The sequence below is a fragment of the Neomonachus schauinslandi genome, chromosome 7, assembly GCF_002201575.2.
Source record: "Neomonachus schauinslandi chromosome 7, ASM220157v2, whole genome shotgun sequence".
Lineage (NCBI taxonomy): Eukaryota > Metazoa > Chordata > Mammalia > Carnivora > Phocidae > Neomonachus > Neomonachus schauinslandi.
In genome coordinates, this window is record NC_058409.1 from 58,813,498 (window position 1) to 58,831,770 (window position 18,273).

The 18,273-nt window shown below is 45.6% G+C and overlaps 1 protein-coding gene across 1 annotated transcript in view; it reads left to right on the forward strand.

Annotated features, from left to right (window-relative positions):
- Positions 1-18,273, forward strand: part of CKMT2 (creatine kinase, mitochondrial 2) — a 31,583-nt gene that overhangs the window by 9,649 nt on the left and 3,661 nt on the right. Inside the window, exons 2-9 of the mRNA XM_021701902.1 lie at positions 6,914-7,085; positions 8,648-8,846; positions 10,161-10,256; positions 10,746-10,967; positions 12,582-12,667; positions 13,610-13,733; positions 14,378-14,512; positions 15,698-15,823. Coding sequence (XP_021557577.1) covers positions 6,934-7,085; positions 8,648-8,846; positions 10,161-10,256; positions 10,746-10,967; positions 12,582-12,667; positions 13,610-13,733; positions 14,378-14,512; positions 15,698-15,823 — 1,140 coding nt within the window. The 5' untranslated portion in view covers positions 6,914-6,933. The remainder of the gene's footprint in view (positions 1-6,913; positions 7,086-8,647; positions 8,847-10,160; positions 10,257-10,745; positions 10,968-12,581; positions 12,668-13,609; positions 13,734-14,377; positions 14,513-15,697; positions 15,824-18,273) is intronic.

Consider the following 18,273-nt stretch of genomic DNA (forward strand, 5'->3'; position numbering starts at 1 on the left):
AATATTTATCAAACAAATAAATAAAAAGATACCTATCTTCACCACCTCATTGTCCTGTCTTCTTCCCTCTCCCTTCATCACTGCCTACTGTGACTTCTCTCCACCTGAAGCATGTCAGTGTCATTCACAGTGACTTTGACCCACACCGTCTGACTACTTCGGGAAGTCCTAGGTCAGTGGTATTCCTAGAGGGTGGAGGAAGCCCTGAGGGTTCACCCTCTGGGTGTTGCTTCCCCTCGGGGAGCCAGAACAATGCCTGTGTGCTGGTTGGCAATTTGGCCCGGAGCCCCCTGTGGAGACCCTGAGGGAGAGAAACCATTCAGTATCCCTGAGAAACCGTGAGGGACCAAGGCAGCTAGAACTGGCTGGCTGCTGTATTCCTTGGGAGACAAGGGGGTTGGCTCCATCCCAACATACTGTAATACTCTTTATTATTAAATCTTATAAGTAAAAACAGGATCTTCATTTAAATGAGTGCCTACTGAAACTCATACGTGCTTTTCCTTTATGTGTGTTACCTTGGGCTTTTAGTTAACATCTCTGTTTTTGAGTTCCCTCCTCTGTGACAGGGGGCAAGATAGCTGTTCCTTGGGGTTATTGTGGGGAAAGTACCTGGTTTTGAAAATTCTAATTTTGATTTTCCTCCCTTATTAAGATGTGGAAAAAAATTTTAATAACTACAGTTATCCAACAGTGAAATGGGTTGCTTTAGGAAGTGGTAAGATGCCCAGCTCTGCTGGGGTTTAAGGAGGGCTGAAGGGAAAAGGGGTGCCTGCATTCAGGCTGAGCTCAATGACTGCTCATGTCCCTTCTAACTCGGGGTCTCTATGTTCATTCTCTCTCTTACCCAGCATTTATTACAAACCTTCATGTGCAGGCCAGTGAGCTTGAGAACCAAAAAAAATTGTGACCTCATCCTATGGTCTTTGGATCTTGTCTCTTCGAAGTATGGGATCAGTGCTGAGGGATGTCCACCCTTGCCGGAGCCCTGCTGAGGTCCTGACACAGTACTCCCCCATGTGTAGGAAGGGGAGGAAACCAAGTTATCGCTCCCTAGTGAAAAAAGGGAAAGAGCCACTCTTCTTTTCTTGGAGCATTTCCTTTGGAAAACTTGTAAATTCTTTCTCTGTCCCTTTGAGATGGATATAAATCTCTTTAAGAGGAAGTAAGCCTCCAGGCAGTTTTACAACCTAGAAATGTTTTTCTCAAGGGCCTGGGAGCCATCTCTTTGAAATGTATACATCAAGGAAGATAGGCCCCTATCTCCCAGTCTCAGGGGGATGCTAGTGGTTCAACTTAGGTGCCAGCCTCCAAGTTTTAAGTAAAACTACCTGCTGTCAAAGAGACAGGAGAAGCTTATTTTTCCTTTGGCTAAAGGCAATTAGCTAACACAAATGGCCACCCCAATTTCAGGTGAACTTAGGGTAAGCTCTGTGTGACAAATAGTGCTGTCATGGCTTCTTACTTGAGTTACCTCGAGAACACGTAGGTAACGGGTTCTATCAGCATGGTTCTCGAAAAGGGTGAGATTTTGTTCTGTTTTGGCAATTTCTTTAGTGGACTGCCTGTGAGGAGCATCACAGCCTGGCTTAATGCTTAGTAATAAAATTCTTTCCTGTGTTTTGTGGAGAGGCATTTCTGGATGACAGATTTTAGTTAAATTTCCCCAATACCCAGCACTGGCTCCTCAGCTGCCCCTTCCTTCCCCGCCTGCCTACACAGTCAGAGGAGTCCTGATGGAAGGAAGGCCACGCACACGAGGCGTCAGGCTTTGCTGGGAGGCTTTGACTGTTTCCTGTGGGACACCCTCTCCCGGACCTCCCTGGGAAACAGCTGGGCTCGGGCTGAGTGGGCTCCCACAGGGCCCGTCTGTTATGGTTGAAAGATGAGGAGCCCGCATTGGGCTGCTCTGCTCTTGGGCAGCTTGTAGAGACCAGGAACCAGAGCAGGGAAATGCTGAAATCCAGCCTACCAGCCTCGCTTGGTTGCTTTTATGATAGGATTTCAAAATCAATAGGTGAAGGGGACGGGATGTGTTTAATGTAAGTAGTTTTTTTTCTTCTTCTTCTTAATTTTGTAAGCTAGCTTCCTGGGTCAAAACTTGAGTCTAAGCTGGCTTAGATACTGGGCCTGAGGCTTTATAGCAAATTAAAAGTGAGAAGTACTTGGGGGCAAAGGAGCCAGGCAAGAAGGGTAAAGGTGCTTTGGGAGATAGCCCAAGGAAAAGGGCTCACTCCCTTAGACCTACGTGGATTGTCTGAAAGGAGATAAGCAGGAGGCTGTAAGATTTCCTTCTTCTGGAAATCAGGCAAAGCATGGCTCAAAAATAGGTCAGAGAAGAAATGTTTATTGATGGGCTACTATGTGCAAGGATCTGTGACAGGTAGGTAGGTTCCTGTACTTGAAGATTTTAGCCATTGGATGGGAAGACAGCGCATAGTGGGCAGTTCCTTAACATGACAAGAACTACAGGACAGTTGAATTCACCAGTAGGTGTCAAACACCTGTGCAGCATACGTGGAAATGAATGAGCAGCCCAGGAGTGCTGTGGAAATGTAGAGAGCAAGCAGTCACCTTGGGCTAGGCGGGGCACAGAAAAGTTTCCGGCAGACTGAGGCACCAGGCTCTGGTTCAGTCACAAGAAGGATGGACAGTAAAGTCCAAACTGGAGGGGTGGTAAGAAGCAATACTTAAGCAAACAGTAATAATTTCACCAAAACAAATGAGTATGGTTTATAGTAAATAGCACAAAAGCACACGAAGTAAACTGATTTTTACTTATTTAAAATTTTTTTATTTAAATTCAATTTAGTTGATGTATAGTATATTATTCGTTTCAGGGGTAGAATTAAGTGATTCATCAGTCATATTAACACCCAGTGCCCGTTATATCCCATGCCCTCCTTGATGTCCATCACCCAGTTACCCCATGCCCCCACCCTTATCCGCCTCCAGCAACCCTCAGTTTGTTTTCTATGATTAACTCTCTTATGGTTTGCCTCCCTCTCTGTTTTGGTATTTTAAAATACATCTATTTTATAGAGTATATATTTTATATATCTGTATTAGAATATGTTAGATATATAGTATATATAATAACAGATATATCAGAGAGCTCAGTACGGAGCTCAAGAGCTCTCATCCTGAAAGTCAGGCTGGTGCACTGTGTCCAGGGTGTTCTGGGCCCCATGACAGTCCCTGAATGTGTGTGTACATGTGCTGTGTGAGCTTTCATAAAGTTCCCAATGAGTTTATTTAGCTGACATTTGCCTCTTTCCCCCCCCAAAGAAGTCTGGATCCTCCTCCCAGGACACTGGCCACTGGGTGTCCTAAGGCTGAGGGAAGCTGGCTTCCAAACTTCTCCATTGCCTGTGTTCTTGGCCCGTCCACTCGTCCTCCGACTGGCCCAGTTCTCCGGCCTCACATCCCCCACTCTGCCCACTCAGTTGACACGAGCATTCTCATGTGGATCCTGGCAAGCCTCAGAGCGGCTTCCTACCCCAGCAAGAAGGATCCAGAATGTATCTGTTAAATAATGCTACTGAGAGCCTGCCGAGTGCCCGGTGCTGTGCTAGGCAATGGTGATAAAACAGTGAGCAAAAGAAGCCAAGTTCCTTCCTTTGGGGGCCTATCATTTATTTGGGGGAGATGGTCAGTAAACAAAGCAGATAAAATAACGAGAGGTGGGGACGAGTGCCAAGAAGGAAACAAAAAGGGTATTATTCAGAGAAACTGGGAATGATGCCTAATTTCAAGCAGGCTGTCAGGCAAAAAGAACAGCAAAAGCCAAAGCCTTAAAGTGGAACCCTCTCCCCCTCCTAAGGGTGTCTGGATGCGGAGGCCTTTGTCCCTGGAGAAGCACCACAGCTGCTCCGGCCCCTTGTCTCCTCTCTCCACCCATCTCCTTACAGAACAGTTCAATAGGTTATGCCAATGCTTGGGGCATGGAGAGAATCAAAAAAATTAAAAAGCTGTGCAAGGAAGCTTCAGATTGCTCTATGCTTCAAACTTTGGTCCTGGTGGTTTCACAAGATAGACTGACTTACAGAACCATCATGTTTGGAAACTAGGCAAAGCCCAATCCTGACCACTTTGGTGGCCATGGGTTATCTCTTACATACCTTTTCCCAGCTTGACTGATTTATGTCACAGGTTACCTACCATCTTACCATCTGTGCAAATAACAAATCCAGCCTCTTGGAAGCAGGGGCTTCAGCTGCAGATAGGGGGGCTTATGGTAATATTTGGGACCTCCCAGGTAACAGAGTCTGTAAGACAAAGCCTGTGAAGCTTTTCAAAGACTAACTTTTAACACACAACAGAGATTTCATTTAGTCACGAGGAAAAACGGTTTTATTGCAAGCGTGGCTCTGGGTCTTTGGAGAGCAGCTGCTCCCAGGGTCCCTAGGCTGTTTGATGAGACCCTTAGCTCAGTCTCACTCTCAAGTTTTTCGATGGCATCTCAACAGTGAAATTCAGTGTTGCTATGTGTCCTGAAAAGAGAGGAACATAGAGTCAAGGAAGCAGGAAATCTTCACTTCACCAAAACTCTCAGTCTGTGGCAATTCTCTACAAGGAATGCAAGCAAGAGCACTAAAGATTTTCAGCTCCAGGATGGCTTAGGTTGCTTCCACCAAAGCCTCCATAGGATTATTGGCAGGAATCTTATGTCATGGCTCGGACGAGAGGACAATGTTGGAACTCTTGGATATAAATTGATATTATTTCCAGAAACAAGATATAGATATGACATTTCAAACATGATTAATTTGAGTTAGACACCCACCTACACATCACTCTCACATGGAAGAAAACCTTTGAAGAACACCAGTTGTCAGTGGGGTGCCCATGACACCATTCCCTCCTCTTTCTCCTGACTCTGCCTAAGACTGGTCTTCTCAAGCAGACTCTGATGTGAACACATACCAGTGTCCAAGCAAAGTAAGGGAAGAAAAATAAAGATTAAGACATTTGAGTCAAGCTCAGAAACAAATGGACTTCTTAGTCCGAACTGTCCTAGCTTATTTTTTGGCCCTTTTATTTCCTGGAAAGAATTTAGACAAAGCTTCCTTCTACTTTGATGAGTTCTATGATAAACCTCAGATGACAGCATTATCTTTCCACTCAGGAAGGCGGCTGGAGGGTGTGGACGCAGCTAAAATTGGAACGGAAAGATGTACATTAGTACTGCCTGCCACACGCAAGGGCCAGCAAATATTGGGACAGTTCTCTGAGGAGCCCTCACCTACTCTTGGAAGGAGACCAACAACAGCCCGAAGTCGTGTGATGAGATTACTGTTGGGCCAGTCCAAGTCCCTAGGACAACTTTAGGAAATGGCCCATTTCTCTTGTCTGAGGATTACTAATTTCTGTTGTCTTTAGGGAATTGTTTTTAGACATTAGCACAGAAGAAAGGCTCTCTGATATTTTTCTGCTAGCGCAGAAAAATAACATCCTAAATTTTTTCAAGGACTCTGGTGCTTTTGGTTGAGATATTCAAGTTTCTCCTTAGTATTGCCCAAACAGATGTTAAATAGAGACTTTGAGGTGGAGATTCTGGAAGCATAAAGTTCATAGACTGATCCCAGTTCCCAAAATACAATCAAGGAAGAAAGTGAACCTCACAAGGCTGCTCTTAGAATTGTGTGTAAGGCTATGCCAAACTCACCTTATTAAAAGCTTACCTTCCACTGGGTGGCCCAGGTTTTCAGCCACAGCCATACATATCAGTGGGCTCTTTGCAGGGGTTAAGCTTGAAGGATCTTGTAGCAGTCCTTGGAACCTTCTAAATATTAGGGAAAAAAATTCCACACTCCCTGTATTTGAGCATCACAGAGATGAACATGAGAGAGAGTACTTACAGTGATCTGTTCTATTGTTCTGCACTCAACAACCCACATTAAATAGCTCCCTGCTGGGTGATGCTGTGGATTAACTGGTCCTTCGGATCTCTGGGCAATAGCAGACACAGCAGGGTATCTGTCTGGGCAGGTCCTTATCCTGATTTTCATTCTTTGTTGATATTGAATACATCTAAACAAATACTTACATATGTCTTCTACATTTTATCGGCATCTCAGGCTGTCCTTCTAATGTCTGTTTCTTCCTAAAGTATATATTTTAGTGGTTCCTTTGTTAATGATCTCTTTATTTTCTTTCTCATTTTTAAAAGATAGTTTGACTCTGTTGACTCCCCATTCCTCCTTGTGTGCTTGCTGATCTTTGAGAGCTTGTTACTTGATCTTCATCTGTAGGAAACCAGAGCCTAAACTGAGTGTACTTTCCTTAGAGAGGATTTGTTTCTGCTTCTGCTGGGAGCCAGGGATTTGGGGTCTGCTGACCTTGGGCCACTTTAACCCCTCTCAAGGGTCCTAGCTCACTAGGGGAGTCACAGATGGAGCTCTCCACCTCACTGCTGGCATCCTGACCTTAGTGCTCAGATGGACATCCGTCCTCAAGATAACCCAAACCTCCTCGCTTGTTACCCCGAGCTCTGCCACCAGCTCATTTGCAGTGAGTGGAGTGGGAGGGTAGGACTCAGAGACTCCCTCTACTTCTTCCAAGCCCAGGAACCCGTCCTATTCAGGCTCTCCTCACTGTGCAGTGGCGGGTTCCAAAGGAGCACCTGATCTGTCACATAGCCAGCAGCGGAAATCCTGTGTTTATTTTTCCTGTATTCTCAACTGGAGAAAATGGCAACGGACTTCAGGCAGTTGGACATTCACAGTGTCTACAACTACGCACATTTCCGCAAGCAGTGTGAAGGGTTATGGGTGAGAAAGGAAGAAAGAGAAAAACCAAACCAAAAGAGAGGCAGTGGCTCCTTGCAGTTCTTTCTCTTTGCCTGGCGATCGCTGTGCTGGGGCTCAGGGCTACCTGGGGAGCTTATCTAATCCAGTTTCTCTGCTTTCAGACACTCATCCAAGAGGAAGGATGGCCAGTGCCTTCTCTAAGTTGCTCACTGGCGGCAATGCTTCTCTGTTACTTGCTACCGTGGGCACGAGTGCCCTAGCCACTGGGTACCTGCTGAACCGGCAGAACGTGTGTGCTGAGGCCCGGGAGCACCACCGGATGTTCCCGCCAAGGTAAGAACTCCTGGTGTCAGCCAGAAATATGCTTTCCCCTGCCAGAAGCTGTCAGCAAGGGTCCTTCTTGTTGCTTTTGAGAATGACTAAGTCAAACTGACCATGACTGTTGACACAAAGCACAGTGACCTGTGGTGAATCCAAGAAAGTGCAGTGTTATCATTCCTGCCCAGAGCTTGGGGTCTAACTGAATAGTAATCATACTCATAATGAACATTGGTTGAGCACTTTGATGTGTGTTAAGCGCTATATATGGAGTATCTATTTTATTCATCTTAGCATCCCTTTGTGATAAAATGGAGACTTAGAAAAATGAAGCAGTGCCCAAGTTCACACACCTAGTGCAGCCAAATGCAAACCCAAGGACCCTGATTCCAGGCCCATGCTTCACTCACTGCCGTCCCACTTTCTGGAGAATGATGTTGTGGTACTGATGTTAAGTATCAGCTTTAAAGGCCATTGCAGATGGCAAGTGGGGAAGTGGCATGAAGATGGACATGATTTCTCAGCCCTTGGCTCCTCGCCATGGATGAGACCGCGCACACTGCATAGAGTTGGCATGCAGTGCTGACTTCACAAGATTCCGCAGAGGCAGGTGTGGAGGAGACAGACCAGGAAGACTTGATGTTCTTCTCAGAGATACTCATTGGCTCTTGTGGGAATCCAGATCTCTGAGGGAACTACTGACATCTACCATGTACCTCAGGAATTCCTGAGGTGAGATTACCTGTGTTTGAGCCCATGGGAGTCCTGAATCCCTTGTTCTTCAGCCAGGACACATCCCGGCGTAAGAGAGCGCCTCACTTTATTTCCTTCTGTGTACTGTTCCAACAGATATGTACTGAATGCCCGTTTCTGTAGCCAGCCACTGCTCTCAGCAAAGCAGACCCAGTCTGCTCTCATGGAACTTGCACCACAGATAGAGGACAGATAAATAACTGAATTTCTATGTAGCTCCACCTGCAGGTTCCTAGTCTCTCCATCACAGACCTAAGGGACCAAAATGTGGTTACTGCATTTTACCAGAACATCTGGGTTAAAAAAAAAAAAAATCTGCATGGAATTTCCATTTATTATTTAATTTTCACTCTGTCTCCCCTTTCCAGTAAGCCATGGTCTGTGGGCTCCTGCAGCCAGCATCATGAAATCCTTAAGCAGGGCCAGGTCTCCTTCTCGGGCTGTTCAGGGGACTGTTTTTTCTTTTTTTTTAATCTGGCTTACTTTTTTTTTTAAAGATTTTTATTTATTTGATAGAGACACAGTGAGAGAGGGAACACAAGCAGGGGGAGTGGGAAAGGGAGAAGCAGACTTCCTGCGAGCAGGGAGCCCGATGTGGGGCTCGATCCCAGGACCCCGGGATCACGACCTGAGCCGAAGGCAGACACTTAATGACAGCCACCCAGGCATCCCTTAATCTGGCTTAAAGTCATGACTCCTAGACACGTGTCCCCATGCCCACTGGCCAAAGAGAGCCTGGTGGAAGGATGGCCAGAAACAAAGCCCTTTCGCAGGCCACTTCCCTCAGGCACCACTCACTGAAAGCCTCTCCCCTCTGTGTGCAGTGCAGACTACCCTGATCTGCGAAAGCACAACAACTGCATGGCCGAGTGCCTCACCCCGACCATCTACGCCAAGCTCCGCAACAAGGTGACGCCCAATGGCTACACCCTGGACCAGTGTATCCAGACTGGAGTGGACAACCCTGGCCACCCCTTCATAAAGACTGTGGGCATGGTGGCTGGTGATGAGGAGTCCTATGAGGTAAAACTTGGCTGCTAATTCCAGAGTGGGGGGTGGTGGTGCTCTGGGTCCCAGAGTCCTTCTCTTCTCTGTGGGGCCCGCATTCATAAAGGGAAGCCAGCTTCAGCAGAACATCTGGAATGCTTTCTGGAACAAGAAGGTCTACAACTTCCCAGGGATAAGGCTTCCTTTGTTGCGGCTCTAGTATCTCACCTCACGGAGCAATGAGTTACACGACAGGGCTCTCTGAGACTGTCAAGGGGATGAATTGGTACAGACAAAATCTTGTAATTTACTGGTGATACATATGCACCAAAAAGACATTAGGACATGGTGTGTTTGTGGCTAGACTTTATTGAGGAAGGAGGATGGTGTGTGTCTTTAGCTTGGGAATTGCTGATCACACAACCACTGTAGCTTAGATGACTGAGTTCATCACGTTTCTCAGAGGAATCCCAGGATCTCCGTGTCCTCATCCTTGGGGCAGAAGCACAGGACGGTCTGCTGCTAGGGCGGCTCAGTCACCATGCAGGCCTCGTCACAGAGCTACCTCTAAACCACGGCAAATGGCAGGGAGCTGAAGGCAGTTCCCTGGGAGAACAGCCATCAAGAGGAGGGAGGGGGTCCTGCTGGTTAACAAGACTGGTAGTTCATTCACACAGAGCAGTGCGCTGCTCTGGGCCCCCAGAGTCTCAGACCAGAACTGGCTCCTGGGACCCCATGTGCTGCCCCACCCCTGGCCACCCACTTCCCACAGCTCCCAGAGGCAGCAGGCACTCCGTTGTGACTTCTTAACATTATCTTACCTAAAGGATATACCTGAAGTTTTTGCTTTTTAAAAAAATAGATTTTGCACAAGATAGTTTGGGCTGGGGAAGGACTGCAGGGTGAGAGGTCCTGGCTTTGCCCTGAGCGCTGCTGTGCACGTCTCTTGTAGCGCAGCTGGTTTTCCGTGAATTTACTATGTTCACACTCCCGAACCTGATCATCTCTTTGACCACAAAACCGCCTGTGGCACTTCTGCTCTGGCAGCTGCTTTCATCTTACAAAGAAAGGACTGCTGGGGAAAAACCTCAAATCCTTAAACACAAGGCTTTCTTGCTCAGTGTCATGGCAGTAAGCTTGGCAGAATCACTCACTAGGGAGGTGGCCTGTCATTGCTGTTGTTATTGGTAACCATCAATCCACCACCCCCATTTCCTGCGTGGTAGCACTGAGAACGACAGAGGAGGGCGGCAGCTTTGGCGCTTAAGGGAGGAAGGGGCAAATGAAAGGTATGACCTCTTAATAGATGACCCAATTAAAGAGGAAACAAGTGTGTCTTCCCTTCTACAGGTGTTTGCCGACCTTTTCGATCCCGTCATCAAGCTAAGGCACAATGGCTACGACCCCAAGGTGATGAAGCACTCCACGGATCTGGACGCATCCAAGGTAGGCTGCAGCCCCCTGTGCTTTCCCAGGAAGCTGGCACTCCAGAGCCTGAAATGAGGGGCACCTGCGAGGAGGCTGACTCAGCTGGGCTCAGATGCCCTCTGCAAGCTCTGGGATGGCCCTGGCAGAGCACACCCCCTGCAGGGGCAAGGAGGTCAGAAAGGTCCCCAAGTCTTTCTTTTCTTTAATCAGGACCAGAGGGTGGTGGTGGCCAGTGAGAGCTGTAAGCCTTTCCTAAAGCAGTTCCTTTTTTTTATCCTGCACCTAGTGGGGTAAAGGATTCCGGATGGCACTGCATAAAGTAGCTCGGCCCCGTATCTATGCGACCCCCACCCTGTAATTCCAACATGTGTCCAGCACGTTGTGCACAGGGTCTGAGGGCCCTCCGTCGGGGGTGCTGCAGGTCAGTGGGCTGGAACCACGGTGGTCGTGGCGGGACTGTAGTCCGCAGCTGGCCGTGCTCACCCTGGGCGCCCTCTGCTCCGGCAGATAACGCAGGGGCAGTTTGACGAGCGCTACGTGCTGTCCTCTCGGGTACGCACAGGCCGCAGCATCCGCGGGCTGAGCCTGCCGCCTGCCTGCACCCGGGCTGAGCGACGGGAGGTGGAGAACGTGGCCATCATGGCCCTGCAGGGCCTCAAAGGGGACCTGGCAGGCCGCTACTACAAGCTGTCTGAGATGACCGAGCAGGACCAGCAACAGCTCATAGACGTGAGTGGCCCTTGAACCATCTGGCCCTGCCTGGGGTGGGGCTGTGCCCAGAGCCCTCATGGGCACCGTGAGGCCTCATGGGGAGCTTGCTGGGACTTCATCCTGTTCAGTATAAGGAAGGAAAATGAGGCCTTAACACTTTAGGTCAAGCCACAGAAATGGTCTGTGGTTAAAATCTGCAGAGGAAACTCCACTATGGAGCTGGGGGGTTGGGGATCCATGGGTGGAGGTTAAATGGAAGATCCCTTTGCTTGTTGAGAATGGTCTCCATTGCCATTCCCAAAGAAAGTCCTGGAAGCTAGGAAAATCTGGAAAGGAAGTTACCAAGGTGGAAGGTCTGCCCTGAGTCCCTTTGGGGCTGCTCTGGGATTTCTGCTGCCTCCATGAGTCCTCGACAGCTTCCCTCTAACACTAGGGGAGACAAAACTCAAGTCCTTCTACTTATTTTCCCTGTAGCATAGCTAAAAACGGATAGCAGTTTCAAAAGTAACTTTTACTTTAACTCTGAAGAAAAGCAGAAGCAAAGTATCTGTCGTTTTAGAAGATGTAATGCCACAAAATATGCCCCACTGCCAAACTAGATGAGCTAGCTTTGTAGTCTCTATGGGCCTCAGTCTCCTGGTCTCTGCAGCCAGCAGGCCAACCCTCTGCCTGCTCTGTTAGAGAATAAGCCCTCCTCGGCCTCCAGCAGCCATTGGTGGTTTCCAGCATAAGGCCACAAAGTCCACTCTGGCTAATGTCTCCCACCCCTTCCACTCAGACCGTAGAAGGCCTTCCCTCTCCATATCTTTTCTTAACGTAATCAAATTTGAATACATGGTAGCCAGATTCATGTTCTTACTGTATACACAGTCTTACTGTATACACATCAGTCTCTTGACAGTGATTTTGATAGGAAGAGTAGGATACTGTAGTTTAAGGCACAAGCTTGGGAGTCATACAGGTCTAGGTTTGAATCTAGGCTCTGTCACTTCCTAGCTGGGTAGGTTGTGATACTGGGTAGGTTGTTTTCTCACTCTGAATCTGTTTTCCTCACTCGTAAAATGATTATATTTGCCTCATGGTATTGTGAGGATTCAGGAAAATAAAAGCACACAGCATAGAGCCTGGCACATAGCGAGCATTGAATTAATGGTAGATATTTCTATTTGTAAACCATTATTTTACATCTCCAATACTTTTTATTGAAAGGAAGAATACTAATAAAAGCCCCGATAATGCCGGCCACATAGAAAATAGTGGCTGTGTATACGACTTTCCCGGAACGCGTCCCTCACTCACTGCCCGCTCTGTCACTGGTGCGGGTGGGTAGACATAATCCATAGTGATTAAGTATTTCCATCTGGGCTAAGCCAGTGGTTTTCAGCCTTAGCTGTACACTAGAATCACCTGAAGAGCTTTAAAAAAATCCCACTGTCCAGGCCACACCCCATAACAATTAGGACAGAATCTCTGGGGGGGGCAGGAACTGGGCATTTGTATTTTTTTTAAAAGCCCCCATGTTGTTCCAGTGGGCAGCCAAGGCTGAGAACCACTGCCTGACAGACCGGGCATGTGTAGGTGTGTCTGATCTCATCATTTTCTCCTTTCTGCTTTGTCCCTTTCGGCCTGCAGGACCACTTTCTATTTGATAAGCCAGTATCCCCTTTACTAACATGTGCTGGGATGGCCCGTGACTGGCCAGATGCCAGGGGAATCTGGTATGGACATAGCATTTTCACATTTGCAGTGTGTGCAGAGGATTTCCTTCAGATCACCTGCTTGTCCTAACCTGACGTTGCTGTGACGTGCAGTTGACAGCATGCCCGGCTTGAGTTAAATGGAGGGGAGAGAGATTGTAGAAATTATGTGTGTGTGTGTGTGTGTGTGTGTGTGTGTGATTCCAAAGTATTGTGATGTTTCTTAAGATGTGTAAGCATGTTCGCTAGTTTGCATGAATTATGCATGAGAAAAAAGACTATTTTTAAGAAAAACTAGCTTCATATTATTTGACCTCACAGAGAATGTTTCATGACATTAAAACAAAAGAGCAGAAAATGAAAAATATTGAGGACTTAAGCAAAACCCTACAAGGAAGAACAGATATCGAGTATACACGTATTTTATCTTGGCCAAAGTCCTCAGTCCACTTTGATTCCTGTACTTTGGTAGGTTTTTTTGACACTCTCCAAAGGAGCTGCGCTAAGTGTGTTCATGAGCAGTTGCTCCGTGTGTGTGGACAGGCAGGATCTATGCAGCAAACATGTGTGAAATCTTCTGCACCCCAAACATCTGGGGCTGCAGGTAAAAAACTTCCTTGAAGTGCCACAAGATTTTGGTTGAGCTTATTGTAGGAGAACACTCTTGTTAGTGTCGAAGCCAAATGTTATCCATAGTTGAATTATTGCCCTCCTTGTCCAAGGACTAGGGAAGATGATATTCTTGTTGGGCAAAAACATGACATCTTTAAGCATTGGAGTTGGTCTTATTCGTCATTCTGTCACGCTAATATTATTCTGTAGTACTTGTTCAGTCACAGTGAAAAACTTAGGGCCTTCTAGGAAATGAGGAAGGTGAAATGAAACAAGCTACAGCGGTAAAGGGAATTTTCATGTGTTGAAACATGTATTTAACGTGCAACACCATATTTCTCCTTTCATTAGGCATAATTATGACAAGACATTTCTCATCTGGATTAATGAGGAAGACCACACCAGGGTAATCTCTATGGAAAAAGGAGGCAATATGAAAAGAGTATTTGAGCGATTCTGTCGTGGACTAAAAGAAGTAAGATGTTACCAGAGATTTCTTAATATTCATTAAAATGAAAACACTTTTTCATTCTTAACAGAAGACACTATGGTGACTTCCAAGATGAGGCTAATTTTTTCTAGGGATCATGGCACTCTTTGGGGGTGGGGCTACCAGGGTAGTGCTTCAAAAAATAGGTGACTTTTTTTTTTTTTTTAAATTACTAGTAAGTTCCTATGCTTCCCTTCCCAGTCCAGAATGGTTTAGGGAAGTCTGTGGATCATTAATTATATTCCAATTTCTTTAACAGTGCTCTTGGCGATTCTAAGCATAGAGACAGTATAGGATGTAACTGTTCATAAAGTAACCTGACCACAGCCTTACCTGCTGAGAATTCCTATATTCTCCTATTATTCTCCCACGAAAAATAATGAACAGCAACTGACATTCATTGAATGTTTAGTATGTGCTAGGTACTGCATTCAGTGCTTTACATGCTTCATCTAATTTAATTGGATCATTTTAATATTTGGATAGTAGTATCCTTTTCCATTAAGGAAGTAATACAGATTTGCCTAGATTTTATTCATGGCAAACATACAGTACACATGTCTCTCCCTAGTGTTGCGGATGTACTGAGTGAATGGATATCTAAGAACTCCATTTGTTCACTGTTGTAGGTGGAACGCTTAATCCAAGCGCGAGGCTGGGAGTTCATGTGGAATGAGCGACTAGGATACATTCTGACCTGCCCTTCGAACCTTGGCACAGGCTTACGGGCTGGTGTCCACGTTAGGATCCCAAAGCTCAGCAAGGTAATGTTATGAAGCCAACAGCCCTGTTGGGTTCCACCAGGAGAAGTTCAGCTGTGACTTCTTTGTGGAGGGAGAAATCGCCATCATTCCATAACCCTTCCTTACTTTCTGCACCTGTAATAGGAAATAACAAGAAAGGGTTAAGTTTGCCTCAAAAGACACTTGTGTTATTTAGGATAAAAGGTTAAGGGCTGTAAGAAAGAGGTATGGCTTCAAGAACAAGAAGTTTAAATTCTCCTTCTCCCTACAAGTCAGGAGGGTCAGGTGGGCTGCTCTGCCCTGCTCCATGGAGTTCCTTCCATCTCTGTCTCTCTCAGTGTAGAGGGTTCTCCCACTTGAGCCTGCATCAAAATTACCTGGAGGCTTGTCAAAACAGACTGCTTGGCCCACCTGCAGAATTTGCATTTTTAACAAATTTCCAGGTGACTTGGGGCTGCTGGTCAGGGAACTGCATGGGGAGGACCACTGTCTTAGGACATGTCCCCTCTCCATGGTCACGGTCAGGCCCCATGTTGCAGCTTGTGGGAAGGGGAGAGAGGATGCAGGTGTGACCATGTGAAGATTTCAAGTCTAGGCCTGGAAGTGTACACATCACTTAATGTTTGTTCCATTTGCAAGAACTTAGCCAGTGGTCACGTTCTCGGCTCTATCTGTGGATGAGGAGGAAAAAGAATTCTGGTAGGCATCCAGTACTTTCTGCCACAGCACAAGCAAATCAAATACTTGAAAACCATTTTAGAAAATGTGCTTCATACCAAAAACAGAATGAAAATTATTCCACTGTTAAGAAAATTTGATGTGATTTAACTTCATGATTTTAATTCTATCAGTGAAACTATGATACAGATGAATAATCAACTCACCAAAGCTGGCATCCAAATGCCAAAAATGATATAGAAGTTAGTAACAGCTCTGCTACCTCTTAGCTGTGTGACCCTCACCAGTTCTATTCCTCTGAGCCTCAGTTTCCTCATCTGTGAAATGAGAATGAAAGCAGTACCTACTTCATGAGGTTGCTGTAAGGTTTGAAAGTTCTAGCATAGTGCCCTGGTACACAGTAAGTATATGCTTCATAAGTATTAACAGTTACTGTCTCTCATTACACATCTTACTAAGTCCATGTGCCAATAATGATGGCGAATCAGTTTTGCTTCTTCTGACACTAAGTACTGTCCCTTGTCCCAGGATCCACGCTTCTCCAAGATCCTGGAAAACCTGAGACTCCAGAAGCGTGGCACGGGTGGTGTGGACACGGCAGCAGTGGCGGATGTGTACGATATTTCCAACACAGACCGCATCGGGCGATCAGAGGTACCATCTCTCTCACTTTCCAAACAGCAGCTAACCCTACTAGCCTAAGAGAAAAAGGGAATGGAGAAGCACCCTCAACAGCCTTGCCTTATTCACAAAAGTCGAGACCTCGGCCTTATTCACAAAAGTCGAGACCTCATCTTTCCCCACTGAGTCCTGAGTCCGGTTAGTGTTTCATTCTGTAGTACTAGCCCTCCATGGGAAATAATCGCATGAAAGGAAGCACAAGGTAAGCTGAGAACATGGCAAGAAAAGGAGTTCACGGTGGGACTGTTGTCAGCACCTCACCCGAGAGGTATTCCAGCAATCATTTCAGCAACGGGAGCTCTCTTATGCCAAAGGACGGAAGAATTTTATCACCATGATGTCAGAGAACGTGTGTGCTCTCTGAGGGTGGTAAAAGAGTGGAATTTTCTCTTGATTCTGAATTTCCTTTGGTGAAAGCCATGCTTCACTTTTAGCATTTTTAGATACTTGATAGTTTATAAAATTTTATGTTTTCAAGCTAAAGATGGCATATAATGTATGCACTAGGTATATAAAAGATTGTGCTCACGAAATAATCTTTAGGATTCTGTGAACACATAGGAGGAACAGCATTCATAAACTATAGGTAGGCCTGGAGTGATGCATGAGACGGAGCATAAAGAGCGCACTTAAGGAACATGCAGCTGAATCCTAAGCCAGTACTGATCCCAGTAAGTCATACCAATTTATCTGGATATGGTCCCATTGAATATATTATGCCCCTTATTAATTGAAAAGCCTCTTTCTCTTATAACGTACAAATCTTAGTAACTCAGCGGCTGGTTATTAAATCTTTGCATTATTGATGCTCTTTCTTCTTCCTTAGTAGCTTTCAAATATTTCACTGCCTATGGGTGTATCCCTACCAATAAACTGAGAAAAGGGAAGGAGGAAACACTCAAATCAGCTTGTGTGCTTCCACCTCTGGTAAAGTACTTGAGGAAGAAGTAGCTCTAAATACAATTTCTGAAATTTACTGAGTAATATGTGGTGTAGTGAATAAAGAAGATCTGGAGCATAAGCCTGTCTGCTTCTCATGTTAACTAGATTTTTAATCCTGGAAAGCAAGGCAGTTAAAAAAAATTTTTTTTAAAGCCTAACTGTAAGTTAATAGGTGACCATTATAAAATCTAGAAAAATGCCAAAAAGTATTAAAAAATAACACTACGTATTTAACTTAACCCTAAGAAAACCATTGTAAACATTCTTTCTGTATTGCCTTCCATTTTTTAAATGATTGTTTTATTATGTAAAACTTACATTTTGTATAGTTTTATTCACATGAACAAATTTATTCATGAGTTCACAGCTCTTATTCAGGAAAACAGTGATTTTTTTTTTTTTTTTTTTTTTATATTTGAGAGAGAGAGAGAATGAGAGACAGAGAGCATGAGAGGGAAGAGGGCAGAGGGGGAAGCAGACCCCCCACTGAGCAGGGAGCCCGATGCGGGACTCGATCCCGGGACTCCAGGATCATGACCTGAGCCGAAGGCAGTCGCTTACACACCCGAGCCACTCAGGCGCCCAACAGTGATTCTCTTTAATGTGTTAGGTCAGTCATAAGCTTTGCTCTGGGTGAGGCTGATTTGACAACTCCATGTGCTATGCTATCCTCACCACAAATGTAGATACCATCTGTCACCATAAAGTGCTATTACAGTAACATTGACCATAGTCCCTTTCATCCTTGTCACTTATTCAATCCATAACTGGAAGCCTATACCTCCCATTGCCCTTCACCCATTTTTGCATCTGGCATCCACTAGTTCTCTGTATTTATGGTCTGGTTTCTGTTTTTTGGTTTTTAGACTACGCATATAAGTGAAATCATATGATATTTGTCTTTCAGACTTATTTCACGTAGAATGCCCTCTGGGTCTATCTATGTTGTCACAAATGGCAACATTTCAATCCTTTTCCTGGCTGAATGATATACATACACACATATATACAATGGAATCTATACATATGTCACATCTTTATCTGTTCATCTATTGATGGACACTTCATCTTGGCTATTTTAAATAATGCTGCGGGTGCCTGGGTGGCTCAGTTGGTTAAGCGACTGCCTTCGGCTCAGGTCATGATCCTGGAGTCCCGGGATCGAGTCCCGCATCGGGCTCCCTGCTCGGCAGGGAGCCTGCTTCTCCCTCTGACCCTCCCCCCTCTCATGTGCTCTCTGTCTCTCTCATTCTCTCTGTCTCAGATAAATAAAATCTTAAAAAAAAAAAAATAATAATGCTGCAAAAAACGTAGGGGTGGAGGTAACTCTTCAAATTAGTGTTTTTTGTTTTCTTTGGGCAAATACCAGTAATGAAATTACTGGATCGTATGGTAGTTCTGTTTTTAATTTTATGAGGAACTTCCCTGGTATTTTCCACAGTGGCTGCACCAGTTTACATTGCCACCAGCAGCACATGATG